This window comes from Chlorocebus sabaeus, chromosome X (genome assembly GCF_047675955.1).
Source record: "Chlorocebus sabaeus isolate Y175 chromosome X, mChlSab1.0.hap1, whole genome shotgun sequence".
In the NCBI taxonomy this organism is placed as follows: Eukaryota; Metazoa; Chordata; class Mammalia; order Primates; family Cercopithecidae; genus Chlorocebus; species Chlorocebus sabaeus.
In genome coordinates this window covers 98810615-98825833 of record NC_132933.1, presented here as the reverse complement: position 1 = coordinate 98825833, position 15219 = coordinate 98810615, and the positions used below count along the sequence as shown (strand labels likewise).

The 15219-nt window shown below is 39.0% G+C and overlaps 1 protein-coding gene across 5 annotated transcripts in view; it reads right to left on the bottom strand.

Annotated features, from left to right (window-relative positions):
* Positions 1–15219, bottom strand: part of WNK3 (WNK lysine deficient protein kinase 3) — a 169147-nt gene that overhangs the window by 23381 nt on the left and 130547 nt on the right. For 4 of the 5 annotated variants that reach the window (XM_037994937.2, XM_073013653.1, XM_073013654.1 and 1 more), the window contains one exon: positions 14630–14841. In XM_037994937.2, coding sequence (XP_037850865.1) covers positions 14630–14841 — 212 coding nt within the window. Of the gene's footprint in view, positions 1–1953; positions 2038–14629; positions 14842–15219 lie in introns of those variants that run through there. The other variant, XM_073013655.1, reaches the window with a different exon arrangement.

The following is a 15219-nucleotide window of genomic DNA, read 5'->3' as shown; positions in this document are numbered from 1 at the left end:
GGGCGCCTGTAGTCCCAGCTACTAGGGAGGCTGAGCCAGGAGAATGGCGGGAACCCGGGAGGCGGAGCTTGCAGTGAGCAGAGATCGTGCCACTGCACTCCAGCCTGGGCGACAGAGCGAGACTCCCTCTCAAAAAAAAAAAAAAAAAAAAAGAGGCTGAGAGTGGTCGCTATGCCTGTAATTCCAGCACTATGGGAGGCCAAGGCAGGAAAATCACTTGAGGTTAGGAGTTCAAGATCAGCCTGGCCAGCATGGTGAAACCCCGCCTCTACTAAAAATACAAAAATTAGCTGGGTGTGGTGGTGCTTGTCTGTAATCCCAGCTACTTGGGGGGCTGAGGCACAAGAATTGCTTGAACCTGGGAAGTGGAGGTTGTAGTGAGCCAAGATCACACGACTGCACTCTAGCTTGGGTGACAAAGCAAGACTCTGTCTCATAAATGAATAAATAGATAAAATAAAAAATTTAAAAATTTAAAAAAGTGAAAGAGCCTCACAGACCTGTTGGATACCATCAAGCATGATAAATATGCATAATAGGAGTTTCAAAAATAGAAAAGGGTCAGAAAAAATATCAGAATAAATAATAACTCTAAATTTCCAAAACTGAATGACAAATATTAATTTACACATTCAAGAAGCTCAGTGAACTATAACTAAAGTAAATTTAATGAGATCCATACCTAGACACTCATAATTAAATTGATGAAAATCAAAAACAAAAAGAAAATCTTTAAAGAAGACAAAAAATAGACTTGCCATGTATAAGGGACCTCATTAAAATTAAGAGCTGACTTCTCATCGGAAACCATATAGGCCAAAAGACAATGAGATGACATTGTCAAAGTGTTGAAAGAGTAAGACTATCAAAGAAGAATTCACCTAAATCTTTCAAAAATGAAGGAGACCCGGCCAGGCACAGTGGCTCACACCTGTAATCCCAGTACTTTGGGAGGCTGAAGCAGGCAGATCACTTGAGGTCAGAAGTTCGAGACCAGCCTGGCCAACATGGTGGCACCACGTTTCTACTAAAAATAGAAAAATTAGCCAAGCATAGTGGCGGGAGCCTGTAATCCCAGCTACTGGGGAGGCTGAGGCAGGAGAATCACTTGAACCTGGGAGGCAGAGGATGCAGTGAGCTGAGATCGCACCACTGCACTCCAGCCTGGGCAACAAAACGAGACTCCATATCCAAAAAAAAAAAAAAAAGGAGATCCACACAACACTGTGCTATAAACTCCTTGAAGAGGGTGACCTTCTCATAGTAATAGACATCATGCTTTACTTTGCATGTAGTTGGAGATTGTTATGTTTTAAGAAAGTGAGTAACAGTTTTCTATAGGTGAATTTTAATCTATAGAAAAAGAAATGTGTCTTGTGAAAAGTATGTAATACAGTTCAGGGCACCAAACTGTGCACTGTCTTTTGGGAGCCAACTGTTCAGCTGTGAGTGTTCAAAGGTAGACAAAAGCTAGTCTATATACCAGGGGAGAAGTGGATAAGGTAAATACGACTGAGATTTGGAAATAACCAGTTATAACAATAAAGTAGCCATGCCTCTAGATTTATTCTCTTGTTTACCTATTCTTTATCTCAGAGACCTAATGTTAAGTATCAAAAGCAAAATATTTGTTGTGAAAAAGATGTGAAATAATGGAAGATGACTAATGCTTGGGAACATGCAAAAGGAACTTTATGCTTTCAATGCTCATTCTAATAACTAGTTCTTCTTGATGACTGGAATACAAAGAATACTAAAAAATCTGAATTTAAATCGAACCAAGCATTTTTAGAATAAGAACTTTCCTGAATAATCCCAGCACTTTGGGAGGCCGATGTGGGCAGATCACTTGAGCTCAGAAGCTGTAGACCAGCCTGGGCAACATAAGGAGACTCCATCTCTATTTAAAAAAAAATCAGCTGGGCATGGTAATGTGCACCTGTAGTCCCAGCTACTTGGGAGGCTGAGGTGGGAGGATCACTTGAGCCCGGGAGGTCGAGGCTGCAGTAAGCTGTGATGGCGCCATTGCACTTCAGCCTGAGGGACAGAGAGAAACCCTGTCTCAAACACAAAACAAAAAAGACTGGAATGGAATCTTTATTATTTTATATTATTCCCCAAAACCCTAGAAAGTCTAAATCCAAATGGTTCTGATTTCTTTTACAAGAATGATTTTGTCTTTTCAAATTTTTAGGTGTCTTATTGCATAAGATAAAACTTTATTAATAGACTTATTAAGCAAAATAATTTTTTTCAATTTTGTACTTTTCAGTATTTTTTCTATCAACTTTATGGCAGAAAAGGAAGCATCTATTTTCTTAAAGAGAAGAGTTTTAAATAGCTAGCTATTTTAGTGTTCCTATTAAAATAGGATTCTACTTGTTATATTTAATTAAAGAAATTTAACCTGGGCCAGAACAGAAGGTGTTAAGAATACCAGATGTTTCTGTGAGCTGGAAGCTGTCACAGCAGTGACACACTTGAATTGGAAATCATCAAAATTTCCTTCTTATTTTCTAGTCAACAAACAAAACACAGGCATGCTTTTTCATACCTTATGTTTTGTAAGTTGAATTGTACCAGGCCCTTTAACAGCCTTTGACCCAAGTTAAGCTAGTCCTTTATGTCCTTGTTTTTTAAAAACAAATTCCATAAATGGAAAAATAATAAAAATAGTAACACTTCTAATAAAAAACTGAAAATTCATTGCTAGCTGACCTAACTTACAAGAAACATTAAAGTGAGTCCTTCAGGATGAAATAAAAGAATGCTAGTTACCCAAATCCACATGAAAAAATAAAGCACACTGCTGAAGAGAACTACATAGGTAAATATAATATTCAGTATAAATGTACTTTGTGTTTATAACTCTTTACTTTTCCTATCTGATTTCAAAGTCAACTGCATAAAGCAATAACTATAAAATTGTGTCAATGAGCTTATAACATGTAAAGATGTGTATAACAATAATAGTACAAAGAAGTGAAGTGAGGGAATGTGTGTGTGTATGTATCACACACATATATATTAGAGAAATGTTTTGTGTACCATTGAAGTTAATTTAGTATTAAACTGAACTAGAGGCCAGGCGAGGTGGCTCACGCCTGTAATCCAGCATTTTGGGAGGCTGAAGCGGGCGGATCACCTGAGGTTAGGAGTTTGAGACCAGTCTGGCCAACATGGTGAAACCCCATCTCTACTAAAAATACAAAAAAAATGAGCCGGGCGTGGTGACACATTCCTGCAATCCCAGCTACTCAGGAAGCTGAGGCAGGATAATCGCTTGAACCCAGAGGCGGAGGTTGCAGTGAGCTGAGATCGCGCCACTGAACTCCAGCCTGGGCGACAGAGCAAAACCCCATCTTAAAAAAACCAACCAACCAACCAACCAAACAAAAAAAACATGACCAGGTGCAGTGGCTCACGCCTATAATCCCAACACTTTGGGAGGCTGAGGCGGGTGGATCACCTGAGGTCAGGAGTTCAAGACCAGCCTGGCTAACATGGTGAAACCCTGTCTCTATTAAAAATACAAAAATTAGCTGCGCGTTGTGGCAGGTACCTGTAATCCCAGCTACTCAGGAGGCTGAGGCAGGAGAATCCCTTGAACTTGGGAGGCGGAGGTTGCAGTGAGCCAAGGTTGCACCATTGCACACCAGCCTGGGCGACAAGAGCAAAACTTCGTCCCAAAACAAACAAACAAAAAACACAAAACAAAACTGAACTAGATTGCTTTTAAATTAAGAAGCTCATTGTGGCTACCACAAGAAAATAACTGAAAAATATAAGAAAAGAATAATATAGGGTCAGGTACTTTGGCTCACACCTGTAATACCAGCAATTTGGGAGGCTAGGTAGGAGGATTGCTTAAGCCCAGGTGCTCGAGGCCAGCCTGGACAATACAATGAGAGTCTGTACCGGAAAAAAAAATTTTTTTTGTTTTTTAATTAGCTGGGCATGGTACCATGCCCCTGTGGTCCCGGCTACTCAGAAGGCTGATGTGGGAGGATAACTTGACCCAGGGAGGTTGAGGTTACAGTGAGCTGTGACTGCACCACTGCACTCCAGCCTGGGTGACAGGGCGAGACCCTGTCTCAAAAAAGAAGAAAAATGAAAAGTATAGTATAATAGGCCGGTCATGGTGGCTCATGCCTATAATTTGAGCACTCTGGGAGGCTGAGGTGGGCGGATCACCTGAAGTCAGGAGTTTGAGGCCAACCTGGCCAATGTGGCAAAACCCCATCTCTACTAAAAATACAAAAATTAGCTTGGTATGGTGGTATGCACCTGTAGTCCCAGCTACTTGGGAGGCTGAGCAGAAGAATCGCTTGAACCTGGGAGGTGGAGGTTGCAGTGAGCAGAGACTGCACCACTGCACTCTAGTCTGGGTGACAGAGTGAGACTCCATCTCAAAAACAAAAACAAAAAAAGGATAGTATAATAATAATAATTATTATTATTATATATATATACACACACATATATATATAAAGACACAATAGAATTTAAATGCTACATTGGAAAATATCTATTTAACATAAAAGAAGGCAGGAATACGGAGAGTCAGAGGATGAGGAAAAAAAGAAAAAAATCAAAGATGTATAGAAAACAAAGATAACAAAATGATAGGCATAAATCCTACCTTACATTAAATGGAAATGATTTAAATGCCCCAATCAAAAGATAGAGATTGAAGGAATAAAAAACATGATTTAAAGACAGAATTCTGATTTAAAGACAGAAATGCATTCAAAGTAAAAGAATATAAAAAGATATGGCATGCAAGCAGTAACCAAAAGAAAGCTGGATTGGTTGTACTAATATCAGAAATAATCTCTCCTCTAGCCATTCAAAATGCCAAAAGGAATGAAGGCTAAGTGGAAGAAGATGGCCCCCTCTCCTGCTATTGTGAGGAAGCAGAAGGCCAAGAAGGTGATGAATCCCGTTTGAGAAAAGGCCTAAGAATTTTGGCACTGGACAGGACATTCAGCCCTAAAGGGACCTCACCCACTTTGTCAAATGGCCCTGCTATATCAGGTTGCAGCAGCAAGGAGCTATCTATCTTCTGTAAGTGGCTGAAAGTGCCTCCTCCAAATAACCAGTTTACCTAGGCCTTGGACTGCCAAACAGCTACACAACCGCTTAAGCTGGCCTATAAGGACAGACCAGAGACAAAGAAGATCATTGGCCCAGACTGAGAAGAAAGTTGCCAGAGGGATGTCTCCACTAAGAGGCCTTTGAGCAGGGATTAAGGCTGTCACCACCTTGGTGGAGAACAAGAAAGCTCAGCTGGTGGTAACTGCACATGACAATGGATCTCATAGAGCTAGCTGCCTTCCTGCCTGCCCTGCATCATAAAATACAAAGGGAAGACAAGACTGGGTTGTGTAGTCCACAGGAAGACTTGCACCACTGTTGCGTTCACATAGATTAACGTGGCAGACAAAGGAGCTTTGGCTAAGCTGGTGGAAGTCATCAGAACCAATGACAATGACAGACAGGATGAGATCCCCTGTCACTAGGGAGGCAATATCCTGGGTCCAAAATCTCTGGCTGTCATTGCCAAGCTGGAAAAGGCAAAGGCTTAAGAACTTCCCATTGGCTGGGCGTGGTGGGATTACATGCCTGTAATCCCAGCTACTAGGGAGGCTAAGGCAGGAGAATCACTTGAACCTGGGAGGCGGAGGTTGCGGTGAGCCAAGATCGCGTCATTGCACTCCAGCCTGGGCAACAAGAGCAAAAAAAAAAAAAAAACAAAAAACCTTCCCATTAAGCTCGGTTAAATGTAGACTGTTGAGTTTTCTGGACAAATAATAATAATTCTCCTTCAGCCAAAGAAAATGAAATATAAATTAAGACATAACGATTATAAACATATGTGTAACTGCATTCCAAAATACACAAAGCAAAACTGACAGAATTGAGGAGAGAAATTCAACAATGGTTGGAGACTTTTTTTTTTTTTTTTTTTTTTTTTTTTTTTTTGAGACAGAGTCTTGGCTCTGTCGCCCAGGCTGGAGTGCAGTGGCAAGATCTCGGCTCACTGCAAACTCCACCTCCTGGGTTCACACCATTCTGCTTCAGCCTCCTGAGCAGCTGGGACTACAGGTACCTGCCACCACACCCGGCTGATTTTTTGTATTGTTAGTATAGACGGGGTTTCACCATGTTAGCCAGGAGGGTCTTGATCTCCTGACCTTGTGATCTGCCCACCTCGGCCTCCCAAAGTGCTGGGATTACAAGCGTGAGCCACCACGCCCTGCCAGTTGGAGACTTCTACGATTCACTTTTAATAACTGATAGAACTAGGCAGATGATCAACAGAGAAATAGAAGACCTGAACAGCCCTCTAAACCAACGAGGCCTAACAGACATATATGGAACATTCTACCCAACAACAGCAGAATACATACTTTTCTTAAGCATACATGAGTTCAAGACCAGCCTGGGCAACATAAGAAGACACTGTCTCTAAAACAAATTAAAAAAAAAAAAATAGCAGGACATGGTGGCATGTGTCTATAGTCCCAGCTACTTGGGAGTCTGAGGCAGAAAGATCACTTGAGTGAGACCAGGAGGTTGAGGCTGCAGTGAACCATGATCATGCCACTACACTCAACCCTGGACAACAGAGTGAGACCTTGTCTCAAAATTATAATTATAATTATATAATAAATTATTATAAAATTTATATAATATATATAAAATATAAAAATATATAATATATAATATATAATATAAATTATTATAATAAAATAAATTATAATAGAATAATAAATTATTATAATAAAATAATAATAATAATAAAGAAGCATAAGACCTGTACACTAAAAACTAAAGATGATTGCTGAAAGAAACTTAAAGACAACCTGGCTGGGTGTGCTGGCTCACGACTGTAATCTCAGCACTTTGGGAGGCTGAGGCGGGTGGATCACATGAAGCCAGGAGTTTAAGACCAGCCTGGCCAATATGGCAAAACCCTGTCTCTACTAAAAATAGAAAAACTAGCCAGGTGTGGTAGTGCACATCTGTAATCCCAGCTTGCAGTAAGCTGAGATCATGCCACTGCACTCCAGTCTGCACGACAGAGAGAGACTCTGTTTCAGAAAGAAAAGAAAAGAAAGGAAAAGAAAGGAAAAGAAAAGAAAAGAGAAAAGAAAGATATTTAAAGACAATCTAAATAAACAGAAATATATCCCATGTTCACGGATTGGAAGACAACATTTTAAAGATAACAATACTCCCCAAATTGATATATAGATTCAATACACTATCTAAATTCCAACTTTTTTTTCCCAGAAATTGACAAGCTGATTCTAAAATTTATATGAAAATTCAAATTACCCAGAATAGTCAAAACAATCATGAAAGAGAACAAATTTAGAGAACTCAATTTACACTTTCAAAACACATGATAAGCTATAGGAATCAAGACAGTATGGGATTGGCGTAAGGACAGACACAGAGATCAATGGAATAGAATTAAGATTACAGAAATAGGCCAGGCACAGTGGCTCACGCCTGTAATCCCAGCACTTTGGGAGGCCGAGGTGGGCGGATCACCTGAGGTCAGGATTTTGAGATCAGCCTGGCCAACATGGTGAAACCCCATCTCTACTAAAAATAAAAAATTAGTGGGGTGTGGTGGCATGCGCCTGTATTCCCAGCTACTTAGGAGGCTGAGGCAGGAGAATCGCTTGAACCCAGGAGGCGGAGGTTGCAGTGAGCCAAGATAGCACAACTGCACTCCAGCCTGGGCAACACAGTGAGACTCTATCTCAAAACAAAACAAAACAAACAAACAAACAAAAAAGAAATTATAGGAATAATTCATGACCTTAAATTAGGCAATAATTTTTTTTCTTTTTTCTCTTTCTTTTCAATTATTATAGAGTCAATGGTGAGCCAATGGAATTTTAGATATGACAGTAAAAGCACAAGCAACAAAAGAAAAGAAACAGATTAGATTTTAAAACCGTTAAAAACTTTTTGTGCTTCAAAAGACACTATCAAGAAAGTGAAAAGACAATCCAAGAATAGGAGACAATATTTGCAAAATCATATCCAGTAAGGCTCTAGTCCCTGGAACATATAAACACTTACAACTCAACAATTTCTCTACATTCTCTCCAACACTTGTTCCTGTCTTAAAAAAATTTTTTTTTTTTTGCCTCATATGTCCTATGTCCTTGGGGATTGCCTTTTTAAATTTCAGCCATTTTAAGTGGGTATAAAGTTACATCTCATTGTGCCTTTGATTTACATTTCCTTAATAACTAATGTTATGGAACATCTTTTCATGTATTTATCAGTCATTCATATATCTCCTTTAGAAAAATGCCTATTTGAATCTTTTGCCCATTTTAAAATTGGATTTTTGAATCTTTTATTGTTGAGTTGTTGAACCCTCATGCCCTGCTGGTGGGACTGTAAAATGGTGCAGCTATTTTGGAAAAAAAGTCTGGTAATTCCTCAAAAGATTAAACATAGAGTTCCCATGTCATCCAGTAATTCCACTCCTACATATCTATCCAAGAGAAATGAAAACGTATGTCCACATAAACATTTGAACACAACTGTTCATAGCAGCATTATTCATAATAGCAAAAAAAAAAAAAAAAAAAAAAGAAAACAACACAAATGTCTAACCACTGATGAATGAATAAAATGTGGCATATCCATACAATGGAGTATTATTTGGCAACAAAAAGAAATGAAGTACCAATACATGTTACAACACGGTTAAACTTTGTAAATATTATGCTAAGTGAAAAAAGTCACAAAAGACCACATAATGTATGATTCCATTTACATGAACTGTCCAGAGTAGGCAAATCTTATTTTATTTTATTTTGTTTATTTTATTTTTTTGAGACAGGTCTTGCTTTGTTGCCCAGGCTGGAGTGTAATGGCGTGAACATGGATCACTGCAGCCTTAACCTCCTAGGCTCAAGTAGTCCTCCTGTCTCAGCCTTCTGAGTAGCTGGGACTACAGGCATGTGCCACCAGGCCTGGCTACTTTTTTTATAGAGACGGGGTCTCACTTAGTTGCCTAGGCTGGTCTCAAATTCCTGGGCTCAAGCAATCCTCCTGCCTTGGCCTCCCAAAAAAGAGCAGGCAAATCTATAGAGACAAAAAATACTTTAGTGATTGATGAGGCTGGAGAATGGGGGAAGCGGGAATAAATGGGGGAGCTACTACTCATAGAAAAGGGGTTTCTTTTTGAGGTGATGAAAGTGTTCTAATGGATGAACATACATTTTAGTATTATGCAGCAATAAAAAATGAAGTACTGATACATGTTATAAAATGTTTGACTCCCAAAAACATTATAAGTATAAGAAGCCAGTCACAAAACCACATATCGAGTAACTGTATTGATACGAAATGTTTCAGCATAGGCAAATCTATAGAAACAGAAAGCAGATTTGTGGTTGCCTGGGGCCTGTGGTTGGGGGTTTGGGGTAGTGGAGCTACAATGAGGGATGACTATGAATATGTACATGTTTCTTTGTGGAATGTTGAAAATATTCCAAAATCAAATTGTGGTAATAGCTGCACAAGTCTGTAAATTGTATAAGTTAAATGAGTGAACATTATGATATGTGAAATATCTCAATAAAACTGTAATTTTTTTAAAAAATTAAAAGTAAAGAAGCAAAAGAAATACTTACTTTCCAACTCATTTATAAGGCAGGTTTTCCCCGATATCAAACCAGAAAAAGATAATATCAAAATTTTCAAAATATAAAAAAAGATGAAAATTGTAAACCAATATACTTATTGAACTTAAATTAATAAAGGGCATCTACAAAAACTTACAGTTAACATTGTAATTTATGGCAAAAGACAGAAGGCTTTCTCCTTGGAAGAACAAGGCAAGGATGCCCAATATGAAGTTTTAGCTAGTACAATAAGAAGAAGAAATAAGGCCGGGCGCGGTGGCTCAAGCCTGTAATCCCAGCACTTTGGGAGGCCAAGACGGGCGGATCACGAGGTCAGGAGATCGAGACCATCCTGGCGAACTCGGTGAAACCCCGTCTCTACTAAAAAATACAAAAAAAAAAAAAAACTAGCCGGGCGAGGTGGCGGGCGCCTGTAGTCCCAGCTACTCGGGAGGCTGAGGCAGGAGAATGGCGTGAACCCGGGAGGCGGAGCTTGCAGTGAGCTGAGATCCGGCCACTGTACCCCAGCCCGGGCGACAGAGCGAGACTCCGTCTCAAAAAAAAAAAAAAAAAAAAAAAAAGAAGAAGAAATAAAAGGCATAAAGATTGAAAAGGGAGAAACAAAAAAGTCTGTATTCGCAGAGGACATAATTGCTCACTCATAAAATCCCAAATAATCTATAAGAAAACTTCTAGAACAAATATGTTTAGCAAAATCTTCAGATGTAAGGTCGATATACAAAAATTAATCATATTTCTCTACCAATATATGATTGAAAACCCTGTAGAAATAAAAGAAATCCTTAGGTATAAATAAAACAAAACACATATAGGATCTGTAAGCTGAAAACTATAAAAAGCAGATAAAACATATCTAAGAAGACCTGGAGAAATAAACTGTACACCAAACCCCCATGACATGCAATGTGCCTATATAACAAACCTACATATGTACCCCTCAGCCTAAAATAAGAGTTAAAAAAAGATAAAAAAAAGGAGAGATATCCTACATTTATTGATTGGAAGACTCAGCACAGTAAAAGTGTCAATTCTCCCCAAATTGATATATAGATTTAACATAATTCCAATCAAAATCACAACAGGATTTGTTTAGATTTAGTCAAGTTGATTCTAAAATTTATAAGAAAAGGAAGAGGAAGTAGAGTAGATAAAACAGTTTTGAAAAAAACAAAGTTTCAGGAAACATAATACCTAATTTTGACAATAATAATTTTAAAAGTTGTTATAAAACTACAATAATCAAAATAGTGTGGTATTGGTGAAAGGACAGACATAGATTAACTGGAACAGAATAAAGAGTGCAGAAAAAGATTGACACATATATGGCTAATTGATTTTTCAAAAAGGTACAAAAGCTATTCAATGGAGAAAGGACGGTCTCTTCCACAAATGGTAATGTAATAATTGAATATCACTATGCAAAAAAGAACCTCACCCAAAACATCACACCTTATACAAAAAGTAATTCCAAATGTGTCATAAATCTAAATGTAAACATAAAACTATTAAACTTTTAGGAGAAAACACAGAGGAAAATCTTTGTGACCTGTGTTTAGCCAGAGTTCTTAAATATTACACCAAAATCACAAGTTTTAAAAAATTTGATAAAGTATACTTTATTAAAATCATAAACTTTTGCTCTGCCAATGATACTGTTAAGAGAATGAAAAGAGGCCGGGCGCGGTGGCTCATGCCTGTAATCCCAGCACTTTGGGAGGCCGAGGTGGGTGGATTACGAGGTCAGGAGATCAAGACCATCCTGGCTAACGCAGTGAAACCCCATCTCTACTAAAAACACAAAAAATTAGCCGGACATAGTGGCGGGCACCTGTAGTCCCAGCTACTTGGGAGGCTGAGGCAGGAGAATGGCGTGAACCTGGGAGGTGGAGCTTACAGTGAGCCGAGATTGCACCACTGCACTCCAGCCTGGAAAACAGAGAAAGACTTTGTCTCCAAAAAAAAAAAAAAGAATGAAAAGACAAGCTACAGACTCGAATAATATATTTGTAAATCATATGTCCTACAAAGGATTTTTATCAAAAATATAGAAAAAAACTCTCAAAAATCAACCATATGAAAACCAACAACCTAATTTTCTAAAATGACAAAAATTGTTGCCTTTGGGATAAACTGAGTGAAGGGTACACAGGTACATAGGATTCCTCTGTATTATTTAACTGCATATAAATCGACAATTATCTCAATGAAAATTTCAACTAAAAATAAAACAGGATACAAAAAAATAGCAAAAGACTTGAACAAATAGTTTACCACAGAGGATACACAGAACACAAATAAATACAAGAAAAAAATGTTCAACATCACTAACCATTAGGGAAATGAAAATTATAATAAAATAACCACTTTATATCACCAAATACCTATTAGATTGGCTAAAAAAAAGAATACTAGTAACACCAAGTGCTGAAGAACATCAGAAAAACAGAAAAACTGGAAGTCTCACACATTGCTGACAAAATGTAAAATGATACAGCTGCTTGGGAAAATGGTTTGTTTTTTAAAAAATGTAAAATATGCATACCATATGATGCAGCAATCTCATTTCTGGGTATTTCATCCAAGTGATCTGAAAACTTATGTTCACCCAGAAAGCTGTATGTGACTATTTACGGGAGCTTTATTTGTAAAACCCCAAACTACAAACAACCCAAATGTCCTCCAACTGGTGAATGGATAAACAAACTGTGGTACATCCATTATAATACAAAATAAGTTGAGGAATCCCAAAGACAGTCTCCAGAGACATGTTTTTACCATGAGATCGTACTTCTCTGGCCATGCTTACTTAGAAACAGGTGGACACCTGACTGTAGAACAGCCCAACTATAGGCCAGGCAATGGCTCTGACCCATTTCTTGGCATGAAAAAGATGAGCAGGGACAGTCAAATTTTCTGTCCCTGGAATCTAACAAAGGTCAGTTAAATAAGGACCTGAAAGTGAAAGAATGCTTTGGGATCACGAGTAACCAATGTTATCTAACAACCAGTTTTGGGAAAGCAGAAACTATGCATAAAATGAAGCCATTTGGGAATGCAACAGAATAAAATATAGCTATTAGTGATACTGTATTAGACTGAAGGTTCATGTACTTCTGCTATTAAATCCCCAGAGCTGCCTTCAATCTAAGTCTACCCTTTAATTCTGTCTTTACAAGATCATCCAAATACAGTTCCTGTTCTTGGGTTCTGTATTAGTTGTCTATTGTTGTTTTAACTAATTGCCAAAAACTTAGTGGCTTCAAACAACACAAATTGATTGATCTTATAGTTCTCTAGGTTACAAGCCTAACATGGGCCTCACTGGCCTAAAATCAAGGTGTTGCCAGGGCTGTGTTCCTTCTGAAGGCTAAAGCAGAGGTCTGTTCCCTGGCCTTTCCAGCTTCCAGAAGTTGCCTCCATTCCTTGGTCTGTGGCACTCTTCCTCCATCTTCAAAGCCAGCAATGTTGCACCTTTCTGACACTGTTTCCCTTTTCTCTGACTCTTCTGTGTTTCTTCTCTTCTACTTTTAAAGATCCTAGTGATTACACTGGACTTACCCGGATAATCCAGGATAATCTCCCTATCTTAGAGTCAGCAGATTAGCAACTTTAATCCCACCTGCAAGCTTAATTCTCGAGACTTTGCCATATATCCTACCATGGTCACAAGTTTCAGGGATTTGCACATGGACGTTTTGTGGGGGAATTATTTTGCCTACGACAAGTTCTGCTGGGATTTCACTTATGTCCTTACAATACATCCTTAACCCCCACCTTGACTATGCACATATAACCAAAGAGGCCTGACCTGATTAACAACTTCTTTATTAGTTAAGTAGAGACTGATGCTCTTATTTTTCAAAGTCAAAGAAGTATATTTTACTAATATTCTTATAACTAATAAATGAAGATCTCTTCAGATAAGAGCATGAGTGTAGATACATGTAGACATTTCTTTTTTTGACACGGAGTTTCATTCTTGTTGCACAGGCTAGAGTGCAATGGCATGATCTCGGCTCACTGCAACCTCTATCTCCCAGGTTCAAGCGATTCTCCTGTCTCAGCCTCCCAAGTAGCTGGGATTATAGGAACAAGCCACCACGCCCAGCTAATTTTGTATTTTTAGTAGAGATGGGGTTTCACCATGTTGGTCAGGCTGGTCTCGAACTCCTGACCTCAGGTGATCCACTTGCCTGAGCCTCCCAAAGTGCTGGGATTACAGTCCCAAAGTGCTGGGATTACAGGTGTGAGCCACCGCGCCTGGCCAGAGAAAATATATATATATATGTATTTTAGATGGGGTTTCGCACTTGTCACCCAGGTTGGAATGCAATGGTGCAATCTCGGCTCACTGCAACCTCCGCTTCCTGGGTTCAAGCAATTCTCCCGCTTCAGCCTCCTGAGTAGTTGGGATTACAGGCGCCTGCCACCACACTCAGCTAATTTTTGTATTTTTAGTAGAGATGGGGTTTCGCCATGTTAGCTAGGCTGGTCTTGAACTCCTGACCTCAGGCGATAGGCCTGCCTCAGCCTCCCAAAGTGTGGAGATTACAGGCGTGCGCCACTGTGCCCGGCCAAGTGTATTTTTAAGATTATCTTGTTACCAACAAACTCTCCAACAAACTCTAAATGCTAGACCAGAAGTTCCCACTGACTGATAACATTTCAAAAATTACTGTGGGGATTGGCATTGGGCTTCCAGCTGCTGGTTTTCCAAATCAAAACATGAAGCACACTCAGCTTCTCTCTACAATCTATCAATTATCCTAATCATTATTACATAAAAGGACATTTAACACCAAAAACAGAAAATAATCTCAGAATAATGTGTACTTCTTTAAATTATTTTAGCCTAATTAAAAATAAATTGTATTATAATCATTTTTCTCATTTTGCTAATCTTGGACTAGATTTTTAAAAAATTACTTTTATGACCGATTTACCTGTAGCAACTATGCCATTGTCCACATGTGTCAAGGACTGGGGGCGGCTTCGAAGTTTGCTTTTGAAAGATCTTGGTCGACGTGGTGATGCAGGTGGCAAAGGAATCTCAGTAGATTGGGTTTTGCTATCTTTAATTGACCGAAGGCGTTCATAGAGCTCCTGCAGCTCCTTATTCTGCTGGGTTTGAAGATTTACCACCTCCTGAATGTGTCTGAATGAAAATCATGCAAAAAGCATTTTAATGGCACTGGCTCCATAAAGATGAGCCAAGAAACTCTACACCAATATAAGTAAAGTTTAACAAGGAATTTAGATTAAGAATGGGGAAATAGAGACTGGGCACAATGGCTTACGTCCATAATCCCAGCACATTGGGGAGCCAAGGCAGGAGTATTGTTTGAGGCTAGAAATTCGAGACAAGCCTGGGTAACGTAGGGAGACGCTATCTCTCTTAAAAAAAAATAAAAAAAAAAATTAGCTGGGCATGGTGGTGCATGCCTGTAGTCCCAGTTAGTCAAAAGGCTGAGGTGGGAGGATCACTTGAGCCCAGGAATTCAAGGCTGCAGTGAGCCAAGATCACACCACTGCA